Below are 25,755 nucleotides of genomic sequence, written 5' to 3'. Positions count from 1 at the left end.
TTCAGCAGACCGTTGGCTCTTTCATACTACCACTGAAGTCTTGGTCATACAAGGAACATGCACCCAACTTTAAAGAAGGCCAATCTGATATTTATCATGCCAGGTAAACATTATGCTGTTCCTCTGTCTGATGTCATCACTATGCATCACACCTGAAAACCTGAATTCAGCACTAGTAAAATAGCTTCTATCCATTCTCTTTTTTCTAATTAAGTGCTTCATTGTTTGGGTCATTTTATAAGTAATGGTCCTTGATCCACTTCAGAGAATGACTCCTCTCCAGAATTTCATAGTGTAATCCAACATGCACTACTCAAGAAACGTAAATTTGAAACTCATATATCTTGATTTACAAGTGCATAGTCAATGATGAGTGGTATGTGAAACAAGATCCTAACCAAGAAAACAGAAATGCCTATTGTGCATTTCAATCAAGAAAATTTATGTGCCCGTAAAACTGTCAGCACTGAGAACTCAATCTTAAATATGATTGCCAATAATTGATGCCTCTTTTTGAATTATTTTGAATCTCTTCCCCTGCAAAACCTTTTTTGAAGCTTTAATACAAAATTAAATTTAAGAGAGACATTTCATCAGGGTTTGCCTCTGAAGCCCAGAAATGTCAAAGCAGCATGTGTCACTGTAGACATTCATATTCCGCAACAGCTGTCTTGCTGCTGCACGTACTTCTAGGAGAGGTTAACTGTGGTTTTAATTTAGAATGAAATGAAACTCTCTTTTAAAAACTCAGTAATTAATTCCTTACACAATCCACCCCACACATTTAGCTGACACATCTGTTTGTGCAGCTGAATATCAAACAAGATCAGGGAAGGATCTAGCCAAAAATAACCCAGGTGAAAAACAGTGATTTTCAGCCAGTTTATTTCCCTGATGCAATCTACCACACTAACTGCTGTATTCATGAAGAAGGGAAGGTGGTGGTTTACGCTTCAAGGAAACTATCAGGGGTATTGAGAAAAAAACAAGTAAAACAGCCCAAGAGAAGCTTCTACCATTCTCCATGCACTAGCTTGAAATGACAGGGATTCCAGGATTATTTCCCTTTAAAAGATTCCAGGTTCTACCTAATTAGATAGGTAGCATACACTATTCCATACCAGAATGGAACTGAACCTCAAGTCTGGCTTTCTCATGTTTAAACATTTGTATTTAGTGCCTTAATAATCATCTTTATAAATCTGTATACAATATCTAAATTTTTGTAGGTTTTTCTTAACAGGCATGCCATGAATGTAAGGGAGAATATCCATTTGAGAAGGTTTAGAAAGGAATACAATTTCATCATTATAAGTTATCTCAGAAAGTAAAGATAAACAAAGACTGCATGTAAATCACTGCCTTGAGACAAAGACAACAGCTCATGCAGTTCAGAAGAAAAGAAAATGATAGAATAAAATTTGTGATTAAGCTGTCACTGTAAGCTGTGATGACACACACACAAGCTCACACCTATATTTTCTTCAAGCCTCTGCTTTATATAATAACAATTACATTATTCACATAAAATAATACTGTTCTTTGGAATTTTCAGTTTTCACATTATGATCATTTTCCCAGACAAAAATCTGCTATTTGACATTCCATCCTCACAAGTACAACTTCTCAACACTACAAATACCTTGCAAACCTATGGAAGGCAAGGTCTATGCAACTCAAGCATGCACTTCCCCTCCCGTTACCTCTTCAAGAATTTCCAAAAAACAAATGAAAGGAAATGCAAATGTGGAGCAATTTATTTGTTCCTCAAGTTGTGGTATTTTGGTTGAAAACTTACTGCAGCACTACAGCCTGGGAAGTTGAAAAAGGTATCGGGCCCATGTCTCTGTGGCATCTGATTAAGGACTGATAATAGTTTAACTGCATGTCTTGGCTGTGAAAATAAGAAAATTGCACAAAAGTCAATACAATCGTTTTTGTACTCTCTAGGCTACAACAGAAACTGAACGGTTTTCAAACAACACAGCAAATTAACTCTAAAGTAGTTAGCAAAAATACTTCATAAACATATGCTCAATTGACATGAAAAAAAAAAATCAAGTTTATATGTCCCAGGAGACAATTTATGTTAACTTCAGGCTCTAATGGAATGACACTTAATGCTTTATCTGCTCACAGCTTACCCAGATTCCATTTTCGCCTCGAAGCATGCTGAACAAAAGCTTCAACTCTCTGACAGTGATGCTGTAGCTGGCAAGAACCCCCAACATATCAACTAGAAGATCTTCAAAGGAAAATAAAGTTATTCTGAACTCTGAATTTCATTGTTTTAACAAAAAAAGCTGAAAAAGTTAATTCCTTTAAAAGTAAGTGTATTCATAAATTCTTAAAATTAAACTTAGTTGCCTTAAATATTTTACAAAGGATTTCATATTCTCATTGTTTCAGTTATATTAAAAAAATACATGTGCAGTTTTTGATCTTGCGTGACAGTTTGAACGGATATATTAAATTTGTGATGAATTAATTCTTCCCCTTTCACAACACTCATCATACATTATGATCTTATTGTTTGCTCCTTTCTGTTACATACTTTAGAGATAACAGTTTCTTCATTCCTCTGACGTTATTATTTCTCAAAAAATTCTGACCTAAAAGGTGCCTGACATTGTTCTTTAACTTAAGCACAGTACATTATACTGAGAATTTGTATGGGTCCCACAGTTTGTTACACTGATAGTGCTTCAAATTTTTACCAGAATGAAAGTCCAGGAAAACAAACAAACAAACAATCAAACAAACAATACCACAAAAAAACCTCATAGTGAGAAACCAATATAAGATCACATAAAAAGAAGTTATCAAAATTGCTAACAAGTTTAGGTAATACAGCTTTCATTAAAGCATCTCAAAACCCTCAAAACTTTTAAAGTAATAGCATTACATAGCTTGCCTTTCAGAGAATGTCGGGTTTAAAATTACCAGTGTTCAGATCTTTATTTTAAAACACAGGATTTCATTTTAAGGCTTTGGTAGTTTGTGGGATGACAGACCTTGCCTTATACTGCACACTTTCTCCTGGAATAAAACACTCCACTAAGACTTACTGCTTCCTCTAGCAGGAGGAAAAACAATGTGCTTATGTTCACAGATGTGGCATAAGAAATTTAATTCAGAGATCAAGCAGTGAAGTACAGAGTTTCCAAAACTAAAAAGCTATGCCACAATAGAATCAGCATTAATAAACTTTTTCAATATGCTCAACAATCAGAAAATTCCCCTCACAAAGACATTAACAAGTCTATATCTTATTTGCAGGACTATATCCTCTCCTTATTCATCAGTGAAAGGATGACTCTTGCAGGTGCTGACAAAGAGGAGTCTTAAACAGCATCCATCCCTTTCCAGAACATTTCACATTGATATTTCATTTTAAAACAAATTTATCTCTGCAAATCCCTGTTTTTGAGTAAAACCATCAACATATATTTAACTTGTTCCACCATGAAACCCATCTCTGGTCCTCAGTAAGCCAAAGGCACATGTAAAGAATGAAACACAATTTAATTTACAGAAGACACAGTAAGCTGTTCAGTGAGTGAAACTGCATGTAAGGAAAGTCAAAAGAAAAACACTGTAATGTGCAGACAATTTCACCATAAGATATGAATATGTTCATAATGTTCAAGTACAGATATTTTTTTCTCCTTTCTTTAAAGGAAGAATTTATTTAATCTTCCTTTTGAAATTAGTGCCACATTATATTTGTGATAGAATTTCTTAAGGGAAAGGTAAAAAAGCCAAGAAAACTAAAACTCCTTGTCTATTACGATGGTGAATTCTATGACTCAGCTCCTTCTGTAGTACCTACAAACATCTGCACCCTTCACTATACAGTCTCCAGCCAGCAATGTGAAGCTGGCAATGATTGCACATCTTGTATGTGATCAGAAACTGAGAACAGTAACACACTGAAAACTCAGAAAGGGAAATCAGCACAAGTGAATACTAATCTTGGGAAATTCACAGCCTAATTCTTGTTTTGTAGTCTTAGCTTGCTTTTTACATCAAACTACTTCAAATTTTCCTTCTTTTACGTAAAAAAAGTGTTGTGTAGAAGCAAAGTTGTTTGCTGAAAACCAGAACATCATTAAAATAAACCTAATATTGATAACAAATGTGTAAATTAATACAGTGAAACACAGGAATGATTAGCAGGTTTTTAAAATTACTGAACATGTGCTGCTTTGTTTCATTGTTATAGCCCTGTACCACCTTATGGCACAGAATATTTCTTATTTCTGCTGAAGATGTTGATAACCTACAGGCATTAGAAATACATATTTATAAATAATGAATAAAACATTGATGGAGAGAAATAAATGTAAGCTCTGTAACAACATAACTCTGGGTAAAACAAAGACCTGAAAGATTGAAGCCCAGTAGGTAACAAGTAAAGATAAAGCAAATAACATTTGTGGAAGTTGAAGCACTTATTGCTGTAAACATACTGCTGTAAACATCTCTAAAGAAGGTTTGTTTCTTGTTTCAATATAACAAGACTTAAAGAGAGCTGTACTTTATTATTTAACTTCATTCTTACTTATTAGAAATCTCATATAAAAGTCAGTCCACATCTTGTTTATAAATCCAAATAGTCCATTTATCTGTAAATGGACAAAGGTCAGAAAACATAGTACAATTGGGTTTTATTAATTCATTTTTTATATTAAAGAAGATCATATATATAACTGGTATCTATGATCTCATTTCAGATACAAGATTGTGTGAAATAATTTTAAGTCTGAAGGAGAAAACAGGCACAGTTTCTCATTTTTAATGCATTTCTTAAATGCACTGAATGCAACAGACTTTAATTCTGTTAATGGCACCTTCTGACTACTTTCATACTAAGCAGTTTATATATAATCTATAAATTAACCAGAACCCTTGAAGGAATGCTTAATTGAGCCATTTAATATGAAAATACAGTGGTAAAAGAGACTGCCTGTCTTTCAAGTTACAATAAGCATATATCAAAATTAATGTTATGGCATTAACTTTAGAAGATGTATTAAACAGCATTGGAAACACAACTTCAGGAAAACAACCCTTATGCCTCCTTAACCTTTTAATAACAGCCAGCCATTAAATTGTGAGTTTTAACTCTGTTGGTGATGTTATTCTGTGTTGGTGAAGTAATTTCTACAGGCCCCTAATATTTTTCCTTAAAAACTTCGAACTGTTTAGGTGCTGAAGAATTCAGTTCCACCAATTTTAGAAAAATTGCCTACAGCATCACAACAGAACTGTGGGAAATAAAGTGGGGTTCGAGGGAGACATAGCCACTCTGTACTAGTTCAGACTACTTTCTCATCCACAACTCAGACTTCTCTGAAGACACACTACCTCTCAGAGCAGGTGATCTGTTTCACTACTCATCACATGGAAATACAGAACTGTAAAAAGTGAATCCCTCAAGGAAGATCCTGTGTAGCTGTTAAAAAAAAACAAACGCTAATCGCCTATGCAAATATTTTAGTAACCTTTTCCCCTTAACCACTGATAAAATGGCTGACCATCTCCTAACTTAGTATATCATATTATCAGAATACAAAGATGACTTCTGACAGGTGATGCTTCTGAAAAGTAAATTGGAATACAAGTGGCAATGATCCCAGTTGGACTGCAACTGAGACTTTAAAGGTAATTAAGCTTGAATTTGCAGTATATCAGGAAGTGAGATACTTAAAGTGTTGAGAAGCCTCATGAATCTGATCATTTCATCTAAACAGACAGCCTTTTTCTCACTGTGAAAGACTGGGTATATGTTTATTTGCTGTTGTCTTACTTTCATAAAACCACAGAAGAGTGGTTTCAGACTTAGACTGGTCCTGAAAGCATGCTGTCAGAACATAAAACAGATATTATGCCTATCTTGTCTATTTAAACCTTATCTAGGTCTAATCACAGCATTCCACAAAGGAACAAGTGAGATGACCTAAAAACAAACAAACTCCTCCCAAAACAAACAAGAGAAAAAAACAGAAAACCTGTACCCTTTAAAGATGATAAAAGCCAATTGCAAAACACTAGGCTGACAAAGTATCAAACTGCTTTGGGACGAACATGATACAGAATTCCTAGGAGTAAGCACAGGCCTTGTTCAGAACATCCCCTCTGAATGTTAAAAATAATTTTGTCACAAAATTCTTACTTCATTCTTGAAAGTTCATAGAAATATTTGGTGTAAAGCAGTTCTACAGTCATCTGGTGTCAACAATGACCTCAACATCTGCAGAGCACATTAGGGAACACAGATTACAGAACACTGCATTAGTTGTCACTGATTTTGTCACCAAGTGCCTACCATTGAACTAGTTATTACGATTTATTGCTTCTGACTTATTACCAACATTGTTTCCATTTATAAAAGCATGGTGGAGATGCTTGCAGAAATCAAGAGATAAAAGCAAAATGATGCATTTGGTTGCTTACATGTCGTCAGAAAAATTCTCAAAAACCCCACATTCTCACCTATTTACAGTTATCAGAAAAAGACCTCACAAAGCACGATTCTGTTAAATCCCTGTTCATGATACATAGAAGACCATTCAGATAATTTGACACACATTGTAGAGCTAAAATGCCACCAGAATTCCAATTTTCAACTTTTACTTTAAATTAAATATGTGCTTTCTTCATCTGTGTAAGTATACCGAAGAGCAAGCTGTGGCAGGTCTCTTTCTGAAGTACTATGTGACCACTGTCAGAAAAAGATTAATGGAGTAGAAGCTCCATTATTTCTTTTATTAATGTACTACTCCAGCATACATTTTCCAGTTCCCAAACGCTCCCAGAAGTCAGATCCTATATTCTTGATTCCTGACTTCTACAATTAGCTAAGCATTTTTAAAAATTTCTCTCTAATGAGGACATCATTACAGGTATATATGTCACACATACAAATACTAGTTAGGGGAGCTCAAATTTGTCAAATTTTATTGGTATGATTACTGATGTAAACACATTATTTCCATGAGAGAAACACTGAAAACCTTCAAGATAGAAAAGTCTGTGTTATAATGTATTATATTTAATGTGGAATAAAACAGTATTTTTGCTCTTCTGATGTATTTACAAGACCTGCAAAACAAAACATAACAGGTGAAAAAAACTGGTTTGTGAGGCTATTCACCCGTTATACTTCAGTCTGAATCTCGCAGTACAATATTTAGCATAACACTTCTGGTTTTAGCATTTACATGTACATTTCTAATCAGCAAGGTGGTTTGCTAAGACCTGAATTGAAATACAGAATGTAGCTTTTTCAAATGCTTAATATCATAGACAACTTTATACTGAAAAAAAGTAATGGAGAAAAACATTCCTGAATAATCCAGTTTACATGCTGCTGTTATCTTCCTTTCGTTTCTAGTCTGAAATCTTTTTTCGTTTACTATTCCACAATCATGGTCAGGAATCAGACCATCAACTTAAATCTTAGAATTATGGAAAACAAATCTCTTAAGTATTCCAATAATGCTTCACAATTTAACTATCCTTATATCAGTCAAAAACATATAAAAAAATTAAGAACTACTTTCAGACTGAGTGGAAAGAAACTGCTTAAGTTTATCCCACCAAAAAATAAGGAGTAGATAAATACTAATCATACACAGCTCTCAGCTGCCATATATAAGTGTGACAACCAAATCTACCTCTCTAACCAAGTAATTCACGATTAAAGTCTGTACCCAGCTACTGAGGGGATGTAGAATGCAATAACATAAATTTCTTCAAAAGTACTCTGAAAACCTTAGCTGTGGAACAACTTCATCAGTTATTTTCAGTAAGTGAACAAAGTATGCTATTTTTTTAATGCTGTGAAAAATTACAGGATGTTAAAAACCACAAGTATAAAAAATGAAGATATATTATAGGGAGCATAGCTAAACATTATGAAATGATTGTTTAATATAATCCAAATGTCCAGCATTCAAAGCTATGAATAATTTCTGATATGCTTTCAGATGTAGGTTATGTTTAAAATAGATCACAATAACAATCCTAACATCTGAATAATTCAAAATGATCAGTGCACTTAAAACCTAAAATACTACATTTACAGTTAATAAATCTAATATGTATTGGTCTTAATTATGTTCAAAATGGCTATTTTGGTCTTTAAAGTAACACTATTGTCTCTGATGAATTCACAGGCAGTTATTTTAAAAAATGTATCTACACATATTTTAAACTAAAAATAATAGTAAGTTTTCTGAAATTGATAAAAAGGTACTTCTAACACAATAGCAGCACTAACTAAAATATCACATTAAGTAAAGAACAAACCCTTCCATAATGACAAAATGTTGAAAGTTCAAGAATACAATAATTATTTTACCAGTTGGCAATTTATACCTGCAATCATGTCGTCCACAGTACTCATCTTCAGCAGTACCTGTTCAATTAAGCCAACTTCCGTGCTAGTCTGTAAATTACGGACACTTTTACGTAGAATTGCTGTGAACATACTCCAGATTTCTGCTTGGCACGTTACATCACAGTGCTCCAAAAGCTCTGACATGCATGTAATGCTCTCTGCATCCTGGATTATAAAGTTCATCTCTAGATCAAATTCACCACCAACCAGCTACAAAAGAAAACAAGAATAGCATTACAATGTGAAATACATAGTTTAGTGTCTTTCATACCTTCATTGTGACTAACACTGAATATTTTTTGTGTGATGGTAGAGGTAATTTTGATAGAGAAACTCACAGCCTCTATCCAAAAGACAGCAAACTAACAGTCATACTACGCAAAACATAGCTTGTAAAAATATACACACTAATAAAATAAAATATTACCTTCAATTTTGTCATAGTGTTGAATACAACACTTTCATAAAATAAAATCAAAAGATATTGCGAATATTCCTTCCTATGAAGTAACTGAAATGGTACCCTGGCCCAGAGAGATGTAGTGCAGAAGGTGCAGAACTTGAAAGGCTCAAAAGCAACTTAAGCTTTCCTACAGTTCTCTGAAATTTGCCTAGTCAGAAATAAAAAGACACTGAAAATAACTAAGTTTTCTCCTGATATAAGCCAACATTTGTCCTTAATTATGTGTTTGCAAGACCTCACTGTCCTTTCCATTGTACCACCACAATAGTCAAGCAGCTATGCTCAGAAAAGGAATCAGTGATCTGCTCTGGACCACAGCAGACACAGAAAACTTGCTTAATTATACCACAGAGCAGTTATCGTATGGCCAAGGAAACCTACTGCTGGTGCAAGGAGAGACAGCACAGGGAGAGGAACAAGCACTCAGATGAAAAGTGGTTTAACAGCAGTACTGACGAAATCACTGCCTGACTCCTACCTACTCAGATACTTGCAAAATGCTATCCAATGTCTTGAGCTCCAATTAAATAGCACAACTACCAGGCATGTTTAAGGGGCTGGGGGGAATGGAAATTAGTAAGAATTTGCAAAAGATATAGTCAAGACCAGGTATATCTTAAGGAATGCAATTCACCGATTTCAATCTGTCACTTGTGTAACTTAAAAAAGATTGACTCAAAACACCTTACTGAACTGACAATACATCTTATTTTTTAAAAAATAATCCACTTTTAATGGCAGAAACCAAGCCTTACTCTTATACATTCTACTTTATCCCAGTAAACTTGAAGTTTTAGAATCATAGAATGGTTTTGGTTAGAAAGGAACTTAAAGATCATCTAGTCCAACTCCTTTTGAAAGAACCAATGTTAAATTTCAGTAACTGGAAATATATTACCTAATTCAGAAAGGTAAGAGAAAAAATTAATTCTAAAATAATTTTAAGAAATTATTTTCTATTTGCTTTAGGAAGTTACATAATTAAATTTGCAATACTATGTTCCAAATTAAATATATTCAAATAATTCATCTCTTATAAGTGCATGACTTCAACAATCACTTTTAACAGAAGGCTATTTCATAGCCTTTTTAAAAGCAGTTGGTATTGCCTTCAAATTTATTTCCAAACAAGAAGCAAGCTGAAATATTATGCAACTTTTTTTTTGGTGGTTAAATCTATTCAAATATTCAAAGTCTTCTTTCAAACACAGTCTTCAGGCAAAATTAACAAATTAATAACACTAGCTCTAGCTTCTACCTTAATTCATAATTTTCATTCACTTACAAATTACTTTATCAATTAAATGCTAATATCCAATTTATATTTTTCTAACATAAAAACTTCTAATATACTAAATATATAAACTGACTACCTCCTTAGTTCCCCTGAGACATTTAATTACATTCAAATAAAACTATTATCCTAATTGTGATTAGTATTTTAGTTTAGAACTTGGGACTGCATCTCATATATTTGCATATTTGGTAAACACATAATGTGTACCAAGGGTAAGGAAACCGTCAAAATCAGAAGAGTATTTCTGTGGTCATTTTTTAGAATCGTGAAATAGTTTTACATGGGAAAACCAGGTGGAGTTTGTTTCTGAAAACAGTAGTAACTGGTGCATGCCTCACCAGCAATCTGGGTTGTTTTTTGAGATCTCTCTCCACCTGGATGAGCCTCTCTCAGATTATGTCAAAAACACAGAAGTAAAACAGGCACTTGCAGAAGACATTCAGTTAAACTCTTCTAGATGTTTAACCTAAGATGAACCAAAGCACCTTCTGGAACTGTCTACCTCATTCCATTGCTTTCCATGCAGGATATCTAAGATGAGAAGTCGTATTTGTGGAGTCTCCATCCCTGGATGCATTGAAAAGCCCTCTGGACATAGAACTGGACAACTGGCTCCAGTTAGCCCTGCTTGTGCAGGAGGGTTGGATCAGAGAACCTCCAGAGATCCCTTCCAATCTCAACAGTTCTATGATAATCATGGAGTTGTTTAAGTTGGAAAAGACCTTTAAGATCATTGAGTCCAGTCATTAACTTAGCATTGCCATGTCCATATACACAGTTTTCAGATACCTAATTTAAGTGAGATGAATCCCACTGTTTGCTTTTGTTAACAGACGGACCTAAATCAAGGAAAAAAACTAGTAATACCTCAGCTGGAATGCAGAGGGTGAATACAGACTGGTCCCCTCTTCCTCCAACACTATCCATTGTAAAATTCTTCCTAATATAAATTAATAAACTAACACAGAATAATTAAAACAGACTAGAATAAGTCACAGCAGACTAAAATAATTCAAATTGTAATTGCTTGCTAATGTAAATTAATATACTAATATGTAATATTTAAAAGACTGAAACAGCACACTGTATGAGTGTGAAGTGATTGGATATTTCGGTATTACTAAAAAACAAGCTGTCAAAGAAAACATCTCAGTGAACCTGCATCAGAAATTACACTGAATGCTAATAAAATTTGTTTAATGGAGAAACTTCTACTGGACTACAGACTATCCAGTAGGTACTACAATTATTTTACTTGTCCATTTGGCAGCAAAAGATTTATAGTCCATCAGAGTGACTGCTCATTTCACCAAAGAAAACATTAAAATATACCTGATTTTCCTTTAAGTAGAATTTACGCATATTTCAGCCACTAACAATAATCATAACTATCATTAAAATAAACTTCCTCAATACAGGAAACAAATAAATGAACTAATTAACTATGATTACAAAGATTTAAGAAGGTGAGGGAAGGGTTACTTTTTAAAAGTAGACATGCTAAGAATGAACATAAATTAAAAATATTAATAATCATGCTAAGAAAAAGTCTAAGAAGACAAGGAAAATCTAAATAAAAATGAAGAGAGTACACAGAAATAAATGACCATGGGTAAATGGTCAAGAAGTAATTCAAGAAGTAATACAAAGCAACAACTTCTGCTTTAAAATGGGAAAAATAAAATATAATTCTGCCAAGAAAAGAAGCAGAACATTCACTACAAAAGAAACAATTCTCTAACAACATTTCTGCACCTGCATTTCCCAAGCAAAGGACAGTAGGTAAAGAGGAATAACCAGTCTCCACAGCAGAGGGAGGTTATCAGTGGAGAATCACAGTGATAATGAGCTGGTAACAAGTGCAGACACTAAAGAAATCACAAAGTTCGCTCAAGAGCCAAAAATCATTAAATGTAGTTTAAAAACACCAACTACTGCGAACTGCAAAGATTTTTCTGTTATCAAGTGATCAATCAACAACATGTAAGAGTTCAAAGTTAGTAATACCACATTATTTTAGTTTTACCCATAGGTACAAAATGACAGGTTCTCAAATCTGTTATTATCAGCCAGAAAAGAGATCTTGGACTTGCTGTGCACTTTAAATAACAATGGCATATTAAAAACTGTTAGTAGGCAACTGTAAAAATTCAGAACCAATCTGCAATTTTATAACCTGGCTACAATTCTGGATGCAATACCACCCGCAAAAAAGTTAAATCACACTGTAACTTATCTTTAATGTAACATGTGGAAGACTTCTGTAATAAGACAAATTTCAGCTACAGTACAGTATGAACATAAAGATAGAAATCCTTACATGAGCGAGTATACTATACTGCAAATCAGTGCTCTTTCTGTATCATAGATCTCAAATACAATCTTTTTTCTTATGTCAAACACTCAGTCTTACTTTGCATTCTTCAAGTGAACATTTAACATTCAGTAAAGACCATGCTTTCACTGTGATTAAGTATCCTGAGTTATTACTTGTACTTTATCAAGCTCATGCATCACTTTTTAACTATTCTGCATCTTTCACAGCACAGCTGTAAAAAATGAAGCCGCAAACTAATGTTCATATCATGGTTCCAAGTCAGATGAATAAGGCCAGCAAATATAACTTCTGAAGAAGTACTGAACTGGTAGCTATAAGCAAATTGGACTATCTTCCCTATCCTGAGGTTATTTACAGTGACAGGTTGACACTGCTTGCAAATTGCTCCAAGAACCTTAACGCACACCATCATCCCCAAAAGCCACTGCAGTACACAGACTCTCCATTTTTCTGAATACTGTGTCCATTCTTCAGTAATCTTCTGCCATTCATTATGCTATGCAACAAAACTGTTTCTTTCTAAACTGCTGCATCTATGCAGAACTTGGACTGGTCTTTTATGTCTTTTTGAGCTAGAACAGAGGTGAAATACTCCTCCAAAATAGAAAATTTGTCTACATGTATCTGATAGTATATTCCAATCAGTTCTCAAAGTGGAGTAAAATATGTGCTGCTGAAAACCTAGTACTAAATTGTTTATATGTGAAAACTGGAATTCTTCAGAATCAGATTTTTCAAGTCAAGTTCTGAAGAATGGATTGAAATGAAGAAAGAACAGAATAGGTAGCTACAGTTGGAAGCTAAAATGATCATGTAGCCCAACTGCTTGACCACCTCAGTGCTGATCAAAAATTAAAGCACGTTATTGAGGGTAATGTCTGAATGTCTCTTAAACACTGACAGGCTTGGGGCATCGACCACCTTTCTAGGAAGCCTGTTCCAGTGTTTGACCACCCTCTTGGTAAAGAAATGCTTCCTAATCAGAGAATGGTTTGGGTTGGAAGGAACCTTATATCCAGTCTATATCTCCTCCCATGGCGCAGCTTTTAACCATTCCCATGCATCCTATCACTGGATACCAGGGAAAAGAGCTCAGCACTTCCCTCTCCATTTCTCTTCCTCAAGAAGCTGTAGAGAGCAATGAGGTCACCCTTCAGCCTCCTTTTCGCCAAGAACAGATGGCTTCTAAACTTGAAAATTCATCAAATTAACACAGAAGAAAAAGCAAGATGGCAGTTAATCTTAGAAGAGATAAACAAATGAAACATCAGGATGGTAATGCTACTGAACAGTTAAAAATTCAAAAAATGCAGAGGTCAGAACTTATTCTATGAGGATTTTATAAAATAAACCCTGAATATATGAAGATTTTTCAACACATAACGTGAAAGTTATTTATATTTATCCACAACGAAACCAAAGCTCTATTGAAACCCCCTTTTCCCCATCTACATTAACAGACTTGTATTTTACGTATGTCTTGATCAAAGAACGTATATTAGAATTATACGAACTAAAATCTTCAAGCATTTAAATTTCTATTATCGCCATCAAAAAAGTATTTTCTAGTTCACTTTCTAGTTCCCTTCAAGTTTGATTTTCATCTGAATTTATTTAAAAAAAAGAATATAAATTCCGAAGTAATAAACAGTGCCACTGTAAAAACTGAATTACAGCAGTGGTATAATTACAACCCTAACAACATCCAGGTCTGATCTGCACCACAGCACTCCTCCCTTCCCTCTCCTAATTAACTACTGTCACACTTGCTCTACCTTTTCTAAAGCCAAGAATAAAAGAGGGCGTATCAGACTCAACATGAAAACCACTCTCATCTGTTTTGGACTAGTTTGTGAGAATCAGTTCAGGTCAAAATATATACATATATGATTAGGAAAAACAATCTGCCTTTTAAGTATAGGAAGGAAGTAGTTTGGAAACAAAATTATTAATTCTCTTCCTCTCCGTGATGTTCAAATATCTTACTAGGCATTGCAAAACAGCTGACTAGGCATTTGGCAAAATTTCAACAGGGGAATATCTGGAAATGACCAGCTGGGATAGGAGTGAGAATCTCTTAAAATTCCAAATCAACTGGTTGATTTAAAAAGATAAATGTTAAACTTTTTACCCTAGATAACAAAAGCCATCACATAACATTCAAGGATAATTCTTGTTCAAATTGGAACATCTTTTCCACAAAGCAACATTGAATTGATTTCATAATCACCAGTGAGAATTCAACATACGTGGAATCAGACTGCTACTGCTTCTTTCATAAAGACAGGGCTCCAATTCAAGCATTAAAACATAGTAGTCTGACAAAAGCAGTGGTGGACCCAGGCAGAAAAAAAACAACTTACCAATTTTTTGGTCATTAACTAAACCACTACATTTCTAAACATTTAATTAAGGTTTTTAGAAAGATTCTTCTTTAGCTGCATGAAGGGAGATTTCTTTGGGTAAAAGTATTTGGAATGCTAAACGAAAGAGACTGAACTTTTCCATGACCAATGTACTGATCACATGCACTTCCTAATCTAATTATATCAATATGACTACCAAGAAAAACACAGGTAGTAGAAAACTGAAAGCAAGTATTTTCTATAACTGGTACATATTCCTCTTTTTTTAACAAAATGCTTAATGGTTGAATAGAGTTCCTTAGAGATCTGTATTACCAGTATATGTATCTGGGATAATTTTCAAAATTCTACTTACCATCAAAGGAAAGTAAAAGGTGCTTCTGGGAAGTGATTCATCTCATCAGTTTTAGATGCAACATTAGAAGGAAATAAATCTTTTCCTGGGAATGTAGTACTTTTCACTGACTATAAAAGGACAACTAGTTCAGACAGGCACATCTAAAGTTACGTCAGATTAATCCTCCCCAGTGTGCTCACAGTATGGTTTATAATCAAATGACAGCACTAAAAAGACTGGTTCCCAGGTGAATCACTACAACAGCTCATAATTCTCCACATTACCGTAGCCTTTTTAAAGGAGTCTTCATTCATTTTAGCTTCAAAAACATTTCTATCCTGAATCATATATAGTATGCACTCAGCAGTGTGCCACTAAGGGAATGCTACCTAATAAAGTTTATAGACAATTTTAAAGTATTCCGCAAAAAGAAAATAATTTAAATATCCTTTACACTCGCTGAGAAAATATGAATGAAGTAACACATTCAGTTTCAGTTTTGGTACTTTCAAGCATGAGCTTGTTACTATGCAAGCTTAAAAATATTTCAGTGAGAGATTTACCTTTCATTTTTTATTTTTTCTTTCGGGGGAAGAGGGCATTGTTGCAGGTTTATGTGCTACTTCTGGCTGGGATGGAGTTAATTTTCTTCATGGCAGCCCATATGGTCCTGCATTTTATGTTTGTGACTAAAACAGAGCTGATAACACACCAGTGTTTTAGCTGTTGCTGAGCAGTGCTTACACAGTACTCGGGGGCAAGAAGCTGGGAGGGGACATAGTCGTGACAGCTGACCCCAACTCACCAAAGGGAGCAAATTTCTTGCTTGCCATCAGGCTCAGCAAGAACACTGTGGGGTGCTTTTGTCTACTCTTTCCAAACTAGGGGTTGTACAAAGACTGGCTGGGCACCAGTCCTATTGTGGGAAGTGGTGAGTGGTTGCCTTTGCATCATTTGCTCCCCACACACACTTATTGAACTGCCTCTATTTCAACTCATGAGGTTTTCCTTGCTTTTGCTCTTCTGATCCTCATTGCATTGGGGGGTTGTTGTGGGGAGCAGGTAGTGGGTGCTAATTTGCTGGCTGGGATCAATCCACCATGGTTTACAACTTTTAATTTCTGTCCTCAAATTTATTCACACAGTTTGGCCCACTGAGCAGCACTGCTCAATTCAGCAAACTCTTATGAATCTTGTATAAGTGGTCTTAACAAAGCACCAAAGGGAAAAACTGTAAATTACACAGAATCAAACCATAATCAGATACAGGAAACATTACTTAAGAGTATAAGCCTCGCTAACCTTGAGCATAGCTGGCTAAGTTCTTTCACAAAAAACACACTTCAGTATTTGCCTCAGAACATCAAAACCCCAGATTTGTTGAATATACTATAAAGAATGTTTATTCCCCATTTCAAACAAGCCTGCACGTAACAGCACTATTATACAGGGAAAGCATCTTATCATGTCCTTCCCCATCCTACAGTCATTTTCTATAAGTCAATAGTTTTGCTAATACCTACTGTTTCTCCTTTTTTTCCAGATTTCAGAACTTTTTTCTAAGCATGAAGAAAAACATTAAAAAACTATTTGAAATGCTTGGAAGATAATGTAGATTGAGAACGAACAAAGACCCTAAGAGCAATGATGATTAACTTCATAATTACCAATGTCCTCCTGTTGTCATTGTTACCTGCATCAGGACATTAGCTTTCTTGAGAAATAAACCAGGAAGAGAAGAGTAAAAATTACTACAAAAACTGTCTACTCTTCCTTTAAGTTTTGGGAGGACAGATCTTTAGGAAGATTTTCTACAATGAAAGGACAAAACTAGGAACTGTCAAACTGAAATCATCCTGGTTGTAAAAAAATACAGGTTTATTAGGCAATATTGATGCTTTATTTAAAGAAATGCTATAGTTATCTAAACAATCATTCTGCAGCTTCACATTGCAAAGCTGGCACGACACAGTGCTAATATACTGCTAAAAGAAGTTGCGAACTTTCATCTGTGGAGGGTTTTCCAAAGAAAACAAGCAAATGTAAGAACACGTAATTATAGATAAAAATAGACATGAGGTTTATGTCTGTGAAGACCCATCCGGTCCAGTCCTATGATCCCAGTACTCCTCAAGTCCCAGAATAAATGTTTGCTCATTTGGTAAGTCCTGCGAAATAGCAGTTGTCAATACTTATCTAATCATAATGGTACTGCTTAAGTAACGGCAATGGTAACATTAAGTCACTTCCCCTTAAAGGAACTGTACCTAAGAAACAAAGGTTTATGTGTATTTAAAATGAGTTACATTTATCTTGAGGTATTGTTCCAGACCCTCTTCATCAAGTCTTAGTATCAAGATTATAAGCTGCTTTGATGGAAGAAAGGGGGAAAAAATCATTCTGTTGTTCTGCTCAGAAAACCTGTCCCCTGTACCGACTCTTGTTTTTTTTTATCAAGATGGGGTGTTGAAATTCTTTGGCTGAAACTTCATGACAACAAAAAAAACCCAAAATAGACTTTGATGAATGGAAATGACAGTCTATTATTTAGTTTACAAAGAGCACAATGTCAAGGCATGATTTGAACTATATTTGTTATAGTAGGAATACCATAATACTGTAGTACATTAGAACTGTGGTAACATATAAAACACATAATTATCCAGGTCAGATAGTCAGTTGAATTTTATTAACTTGCTCCTATGATAATATAAATATGAAGAAGAAATTCAATAAATAAAATACTAAAGATGTTTACATGGAAAAAACTGCTCTTCTGCATAGGACTGCTCTTCTGAATGCAGCACAGATCTAAAAGTCAAATCAAGAAAAATATTGTAGAGGTATGTTGAGAACACCCTAAAATTAGAATTGCAGGTAAACTGCTGTACCATATTCTGTGTGCCACTACTAATGCAAGTGTGCCTTAAACAAAAGCATCGAAAACAATGGTAGATCAACAGCAGCCAATACATGGGATTTACTGAGACAAATATCAATTGCACTCAGGTACACAGCAAGTCTGTGTGAGTCCAGTTTGACTTAATAGTTTGCTAAGAGAAAATTTCAACCCCTTCTCTCCCCTTATTTTCTAAACACATACTTGTCAAAGACAGACCTTTTCTAAGTATCACTGAAGCTTAGATAGAAAACAAAACCAAAACCAAAACCTACAAGGTAGGCTATTTGGCACAAAGTTCTCTAACTGTTCTTTACCAAACTCTGAAGAACGCTTGATTTCAAGGGCAGAAATTAGTGTGATAAAGTTCAAATGTCTGCCCTCATAAAAGCTTCATTATCAGAAGACTGTAACTGCGTGACAGAAAAGGTCCTAACTTAAATGAAATGCAAGAGGAGAGTTTCAAAGTGCAACACAAGACAAATTTTATCCACTTAGAAGAGTTTGAAGAGCAATCTAGTAACTTCTGACAGAAATGAAGACATTTTATGTACAAGTACCTAACCCAAAACACAAAACCAGAAGTCATCCTCCCAGCCTAGTGTTCCTGTGTCACCAGGAGACTCTCTTCCCATTTATGACACCAAACTCCAACAGACCTTTTGGGGTCACAGCAGAATATGAGCTTTTAGTTCAAGATGTTGAACCTGACTACTGAAAGCCTAAGAAACAAAACTTGCAGGTGTATTTTCAGTAGTATTTGAAGTAAAATCAAAACCATTCTCAATCTTGGAACTAAGAGCACCTTCTTGTTTTCACTGTGTCTGGTTTAGTTCTTCTTATATATTCCTTCTGATGTAGTCTTCATCAAACAGAGGTCAGCCTGTTAGATAAGGAGATCTCCTTACACTAAAAAAGGAACAGTTAATGACCTTAATATGCAAAACCAAGTAGTTTAGGTTTCCCACACCTGTGAAAGCAAAAATTCAAAGCTGATTTTTACAGAATATAAAGACGTTCATAAATGAGCAGAGCTTAAGGAGCATGAAACATGGTATTACTAAAGAGATATTCTTAGTTCATTTTGCTTATAATAATTCATAGCCCATTCTTAGCTCTCATCACTCACTTTCGCAAACTTTAGGCACAAGATACAGATGCAAGTACAATATAAGTTCATAACAGGAATAATAAGCTTCTAATTTCCAGGCTTCAATAACTAGTTATATTTTAAAACAAGTTCCTTAGTGGTGCTTTGGGGTTGTGCTTTTGTTTGTTTTTGCTTTAACCTATACTATTTTGTTTCTAAGCCAGAAGAGAAGTGAAAAAAGTAGAAATAACTGACAGTTACCAACCAAACTGTGACCAAAAGTCACAGACCAAATGTACTCTGAGAAAATAAATGGGTTTTGCAACTAATTTTTCTAGCCTCTTCTAGCCTTTTCTGCTAATAAGATTACGCACTTGCACCACTGTAGCTTGCTTATGCAAATCTAATAGGTCATCAGCATCCCTTACTTATTTTTCAGCCATTTACCAATTTCTTTATGGTGGCTTAAAAAACCCAAACTTTTTCAAGAGTCACAAGGTATACATACTTTTTTTTTTTTAAAAAAGTAGTTTGAATAATATGTTATCTCTGTAAAGCAAACCTTGTAGAAGTTTAACATAGTTCTCAGAGGACACCATCAAAAATTTGAAAGACTAAGAAACATTAAACTTTCGATAATTACACATTGGTTTTAATCTAATTTGTATTTCACAAGTAAAAGTATCACAAAAATGTTTTTTGCAGATAGCAGTCTCTGTTTTTAAAAGAAAACTGAGAAATCCTACAAAGCACACACTCCTGCTAGCTCAACTTCACATATAGAAGTGAACAGACTGTATTTCCTATAAATATTAACAGACTATTTTAGTCGATTGAAATCTCCAGTAAATCAAAACATCTGGGTTTTATTTTCACAGATGACAAAATTTGTTATTATTCAAAACTACTTGTAAAAGCAATTTTTTTTGTTTTGTTTGTTAACTCACAGACATTCTCTGACTGGAATAAATTGCAACAATACAGTTAATGGAATTTTAGTCTTGAAAAATGGTGGATTTTATTTCAGAATAGTCTGTGGAATGGGTCCCAGGCACGTTAAGGACGCACAACCTACAGATTATAGAAGAAAAATGTGATAAAGGACATTAACCATGAGGATTGTGGTGTACGTTAGATCTACACATTTTGGCTAAGATCATGAAAACAGCCATAAAGGACAAAGATCTGTCTAGCCTACTATTTTCTTCTAAACAGCCATCATATATTGACCCTTGGCCTGCAAATCTGAAACAAATAGCCTGCAGGCTCTCTCACTGTCTCCTCCTTTCCCACGAAGTAATCAGAGAGGCCAAGTGGTTGATCTCTGCTGGCAACAATTGCTTTTTCCTCACCATTAAGGACCCCTCTTGCATACCCCTCCCCATTAGCACCCCTTCTGCAGGACAGAGAACAGGCAGAGGTCACCCTGCAGAGAGCCTCATCTTTCTGGTCTGCATACACTGCAAACTTATACAATGTAACCTGCCACTTTATTGCCCTTAGGAAGCAGGTCTCTATCCAATACACACTAATGGGATTGAGTGAGTATTATGTCCTGTGTCCCTCCTAACAATTTATGGAGAAAAACATTTCCCTAATTACCTCTTCTGTCATATTAAATAAAATTTGGTTCGTTGAGATATTCATCAGCTAACCAAGAAAGAATCATTTTATTCTAAAGGATATGAACATAAAGAAAAATAAGTTTAACCTAAGTAGCTTTCATATTGCAATTAGGTTTTAATAAAGCAATCAACATATGCAATTAACTTACCTTGCTAAATATCACTTGCCATTAACTCAGCTTGCTTTGTCATTATACCATTGCACTGGTGTTTGGTAAGAAAAGGAATTACTTACATTCCTCTCATTAAGATTAAACTACCTATTACCAATTTTAAAATTAAATAATCCATTTTTAAAGTGTCCCATTCTCATGTTCACCTTTCTCTTAGATTTCTATTTTCTTTAGGATCTTTAACTGCTTTTATTTTTAATTGAAAAATTCCCTCCTTGTCACAAAACACTCTTAAGATTCTGAAAAGTCTGGAAACTATAAATCATGGCTATGCAATATTTAAAGGCAGAACAATTCCAGTGAATTTAGTTATGACAGTTCTAATTTCCAAATGATACATACAGGTGTCAAAAGTATCCTGGATAGAGTGATAGCCTAGGAGAACCACAATGCTGGGGATACCTGATCTCAAACAATACTGAAGTGAGAGTTTCACAATAGTGGTCTTACCCTACACTCCATGCTGCTGAAAAGCAGGAGCTTAGTGAGAAGAACAAAGAAGTGTCCTTAATTCTCAACATCCTGCTGCTTGCTTACCTCAGTAATTTTGAGATCCCTAGTAACACCTTTGGAATCAATATTTTGAATTTTCCAATGGCAATGCTTATAATCAGTTTGTAAAGTTCTACATTTAATTTCAACATGCGAATTTTCAACAATCTTACATTTTTAATTACAGAATCACAGAACCACAAAATGGTTGGGGTTGGAAGGGGCTTCTGAAGATCATCCAGTCCAACCGCCCTGCTAGAGAAGGATCACCTAGAGAAGATCATACAGGAACACGTCCAGGGAGGTTTTGAATGTCTCCAAGAGAAGAAGAGGCCACAACCTCTCTGGGCAGTCTGTTCCAGTGCTCTGACATCCTCACAGTAAAGAAGTTTTTCCTTACATTTAAGTTGAACCTCCTATGCTCTAGTTTGTGACCATTGTCCCTTGTCCTGTTGCGGGGTACAACCAACAAGAGTCTGGTCCCATCTTCCTGAAACCCACCCTTGAGATATTTATAAGCATTAATGAGATTCCCCCCTCTCAGTCTACTCCAAGCTAAACAGTCCCAGATCTCTCAGCCTTTCCTCATATGGGAGATGCACCAGTCTCCTCATCATCTTAGTGTCTCTACACTGGGTTCTCTCCAGTAGTTCCTTGTTCTTCTTGAACTGGAGAGCCCAGAATTGGACACAATATTCCAGATGTGGCCCCCCCAGACCAGAAGAAAGTGGGAGGAGAACCTCTCTTGACCTACTGGCCACACTCTTCTTAATGCACCCCAGGATGCTATTGGCTTTCTTGGTCATAAGGGCACATTGCTGGCCAAAAGCATTAACTACTTACCATATGGTGTTTTCTTGTCAGAAGTTAGCATGGGAGAAAACAACCTCGTGCTTAGGCACAGTTAAATACTCTAGCTAATTTCTGTACAATGACCCTTTATTGATTATAAAACAAATGTTAGCTTCATGATATAGTTCCACCTAATTCTCTACATGTGACATAACTAGGTAAAAGAGACCCAACTGTACACTAGGAAGTCCCAGTCAGCATTTCCTCTATTAAAGAGAGATGTAAATTCCAGCAAATAATATCAAAAAATATAATGTATAATTGAAGTAAACCTATTAATGGAGCTTGAAAAAAGGTTCCTGTAGAAACTACCTAATTCTAGTTAATGACTGTAATGCCTGTTGACTGTATTTTATGAATAAGCACAAAGACAAACGTTGTAAACTTGCATGGCTTTACCTCAAAGTTTATTTTGTTCCCTTGATAAGTGCATTTTGTCATATAAACTTTAATTTATAGCTGACAATACAGTTCTAAATCTAATTAGTTAGTACAAAAAGGATTAATAATTTCTCACTAAATACAGTAATTTGCAATGCCATAATGTTGTTTAGTAAGTGATAAAATGCAAAAGGATACCATAACACTACACATACACATGAATTATAAGGTGTGAGTGTTGGGAAAATTAAAAGCAAGATTCCATATTAATGTAATCACAGAATATACCTCCTGTGGCTTCTCAGTTTTGGTAGCCTGAAGTTTGTTACACAATCACCATCATCTAAATTGTCAAGTAAAGCCAGTCCACATATATAGTTTTATTTTTATTATTTTAAGAAAATCAAAAAAAGGTATACTGTTTGCTAAAGTTTTCATGTCCTCAAAAGTGAGCAAGATACTGATAAAGGACAGGAGTTGTGCTTTAAAAACTCTTTTAGAACTTCTCTAAGCAAATATTTTTTTAAGTTCTTACATGAAGCTTCCATTGGTTATAAAGTCAAAAGCTGATATCTAGCCAAGATATCAGAATTGTTTCAAACAGATTTGTCAATAGTTAACCCCCTTCCTTCTCCAAATAACTCTCAGGATACCGTAAGATAGTTGTTCTGGTTTATGACTGGTATCTCACAGGGTTTTAGCTGTCATTAATGATTTAAGACTTTTTTTGTGTGAGGATAAAACCTAAAACCTCAACCGCTAAAGGAGGTACCACAGAGACCACAGTGGAAGCTGTTTTACAAAACCAGAAGTGCATCCTAATTGCCTTTTTTCCCCTTCTAAATTTATTATGCAGTTCTTCATCCAATGAAATATTTTATTTAACACAGTCAAGAACCAAGGCCAGAATTATACAGCAAAATAAGACAGGTCAATAATGCAACTCTAACCACAAAAGACAATTCTAAAGGAGGAAACTGAAAAGCAGACAAATAGGCATAAGAAACAACTCTCACTGGTCAGAGTTTCCCTTATGTAAGAAGCTTGTTCGATCTCTTAATTATTCTGCTTTTCAAGCTGAACACCATTTTATGTACAACTGCTTGCATTTTTCACTTTTTTACATGATCCAGAGGCAAAGGCAACGGAATTAGGGTTAGGTGTAATTATGCACCTACAGTCAAGGTAAGAGTGAAAATTTCAATTTTTTCTAATACTGTATGTGTGTTACTTCCCTATTTTTGTCACTTAGTAGTATGACTTCAGTTTATTACACAAGTATCTCAGCACTTCAAAAATATACACCTGCCTTTCTAGAGATGAAACTCATAAGAAAATGAAACCAAATTATTGTGGTAGGAAGTCCCTGTACAGAGAACAAGATTATCTCAATATTGCTCTAGTTCTCCCATTGTGTTTGCCTGACGTTAATTGTTTGAACTACTACTGTCCAAGAATATAAAACCAGAAAAAAGGTCTGCCTCACTTATTCTAATGGCAAAATGTCAAATATCTACAGAAAGTACAAGAACAGGAAAAGCATGTACTGAGTTTTCTCCACTATAGAGTCCCAGTCTCCCACTACTTGTAACACAGGAATTTCTTGATCTAGAAACAATGTCTTTGTTTTAACAAGTTGATGGATTTCCTTCCAGTAATTTCTCTGATAAGTTTCTGAACTCTCATCTTTTTTGATCCTTAATATCCTATAGTAATATGTCCCACAATTTCCTCAAGATTTGTGTAAAAATATCTTGTTACACATCTGCTATAGGATAATTTCATTTCAGCCCTCTAGTTCTTGCATTTTGAAAAGCAAAGAACAAGTGTTTTCTGTCATATTCGCACCTTTATTCGTCTCTGTATAAAATGTACTTGGTCATCCCTTTTCCAAACTGAACAGTCCTACTTTGTTAAGTCACTCCTCAACTGAAATCCATATTTAATCACCCTTCCTAACCTTCATACTTTTTGCTAGTTCTAATACATTCTTTTAAGAAGCTACCAGAACTTCATACATTCAAAATACGGACATATCATTAATTTATATAGTTGCACAAAAATGCATATTTCCCTTATTACTGATTCCTAATAATTAATTTGCTTTTATGATAGCTACTAAGTGCCAAAATGTTTCTTCACAGAACTAATATAACTGTGAGACTGTTTATAAGAGCATTTGTGAGAGAGCACAGCTAATCCAGGGTAGCAGATATGAAATTAAGTTAGACCTTCTATTACTCTTTATGAGATAAGGAGGAAATAGACTTTGGAAAAACCTTCAAAAAGTGATAATTGCACTGCTACTCTTCTATTCTTCTAAATATGTACACAACAGGAATGAAGTATGTAACATGAGTACCATACCTCTCTGTAAACACCACCAAATGTCTTCCTTCCCATTTATGACTCCCATCGTAAACTAAATTTATACATAATTGCCAAATACAGTTTTAAATGAAAGGATAATTCCACTAACAAAGAATTAGGATACTAAACACTCTCCACCCCCAAATAACATTTTTTTAAAAAGTACCACTCTCTCTCAGTGACACATTATCCTTTAGATCTTAGAGATATGTATGATTACTCATTTAACATTATGCTTAGTTAATATTTACATTAATATAATTTCAAGTCTCATAATCTACAGATCATGGTACTGTTCTTGCTTAAAAATGTTTGCCAAAGTACAAAAAATTTTATGACTTTTTTCAATACTTAAATATTATTTACCTTTATTCAGCAGAAGTAAATTCTTAGCTTATTAATAAAAAGAAAAGTGTCTCTGATTCAAATAAAAGAAAAGGGAGAAGGGGCAGTAAGATGTAAGAAAAGAGGGTTTTAATAGAATTGCAACCCATTTTTAATTCCAACTCTTCTATGTAGCCATGTCTTATTAATGAAGACTTTGATTCTAAAATAATCACAATTTTAATTTAAAGTTATTATGTTTGGAGATGCCTAACATATTCCTCAATCATGTTTTAGAAAATAAATTAGAATACAAAGGTGTTTAATACACCTTCTTTATA

General features: G+C 34.7%; 1 protein-coding gene across 1 annotated transcript in view; it reads right to left on the bottom strand.

Moving 5' to 3' along the window:
- Positions 1-8,684, bottom strand: part of NBEA (neurobeachin) — a gene marked incomplete at its 3' end in the record, with an annotated part of 92,578 nt that extends 83,894 nt beyond the window's left edge. The window contains exons 1-4 of the mRNA XM_010182231.1: positions 8,679-8,684; positions 8,386-8,617; positions 2,145-2,245; positions 1,799-1,894 (exon numbers count right to left, since the gene is read on the bottom strand). Of these exons, the coding sequence (XP_010180533.1) occupies positions 1,799-1,894; positions 2,145-2,245; positions 8,386-8,617; positions 8,679-8,684 (435 nt within the window). The remainder of the gene's footprint in view (positions 1-1,798; positions 1,895-2,144; positions 2,246-8,385; positions 8,618-8,678) is intronic.
- Positions 8,685-25,755: the final 17,071 nt, after the last annotated feature.

Source organism: Mesitornis unicolor, unplaced genomic scaffold (genome assembly GCF_000695765.1).
Source record: "Mesitornis unicolor isolate BGI_N332 unplaced genomic scaffold, ASM69576v1 scaffold2524, whole genome shotgun sequence".
NCBI classification, from domain to species: Eukaryota; Metazoa; Chordata; class Aves; order Mesitornithiformes; family Mesitornithidae; genus Mesitornis; species Mesitornis unicolor.
This window is presented reverse-complemented; position numbering and strand designations above follow the sequence as displayed.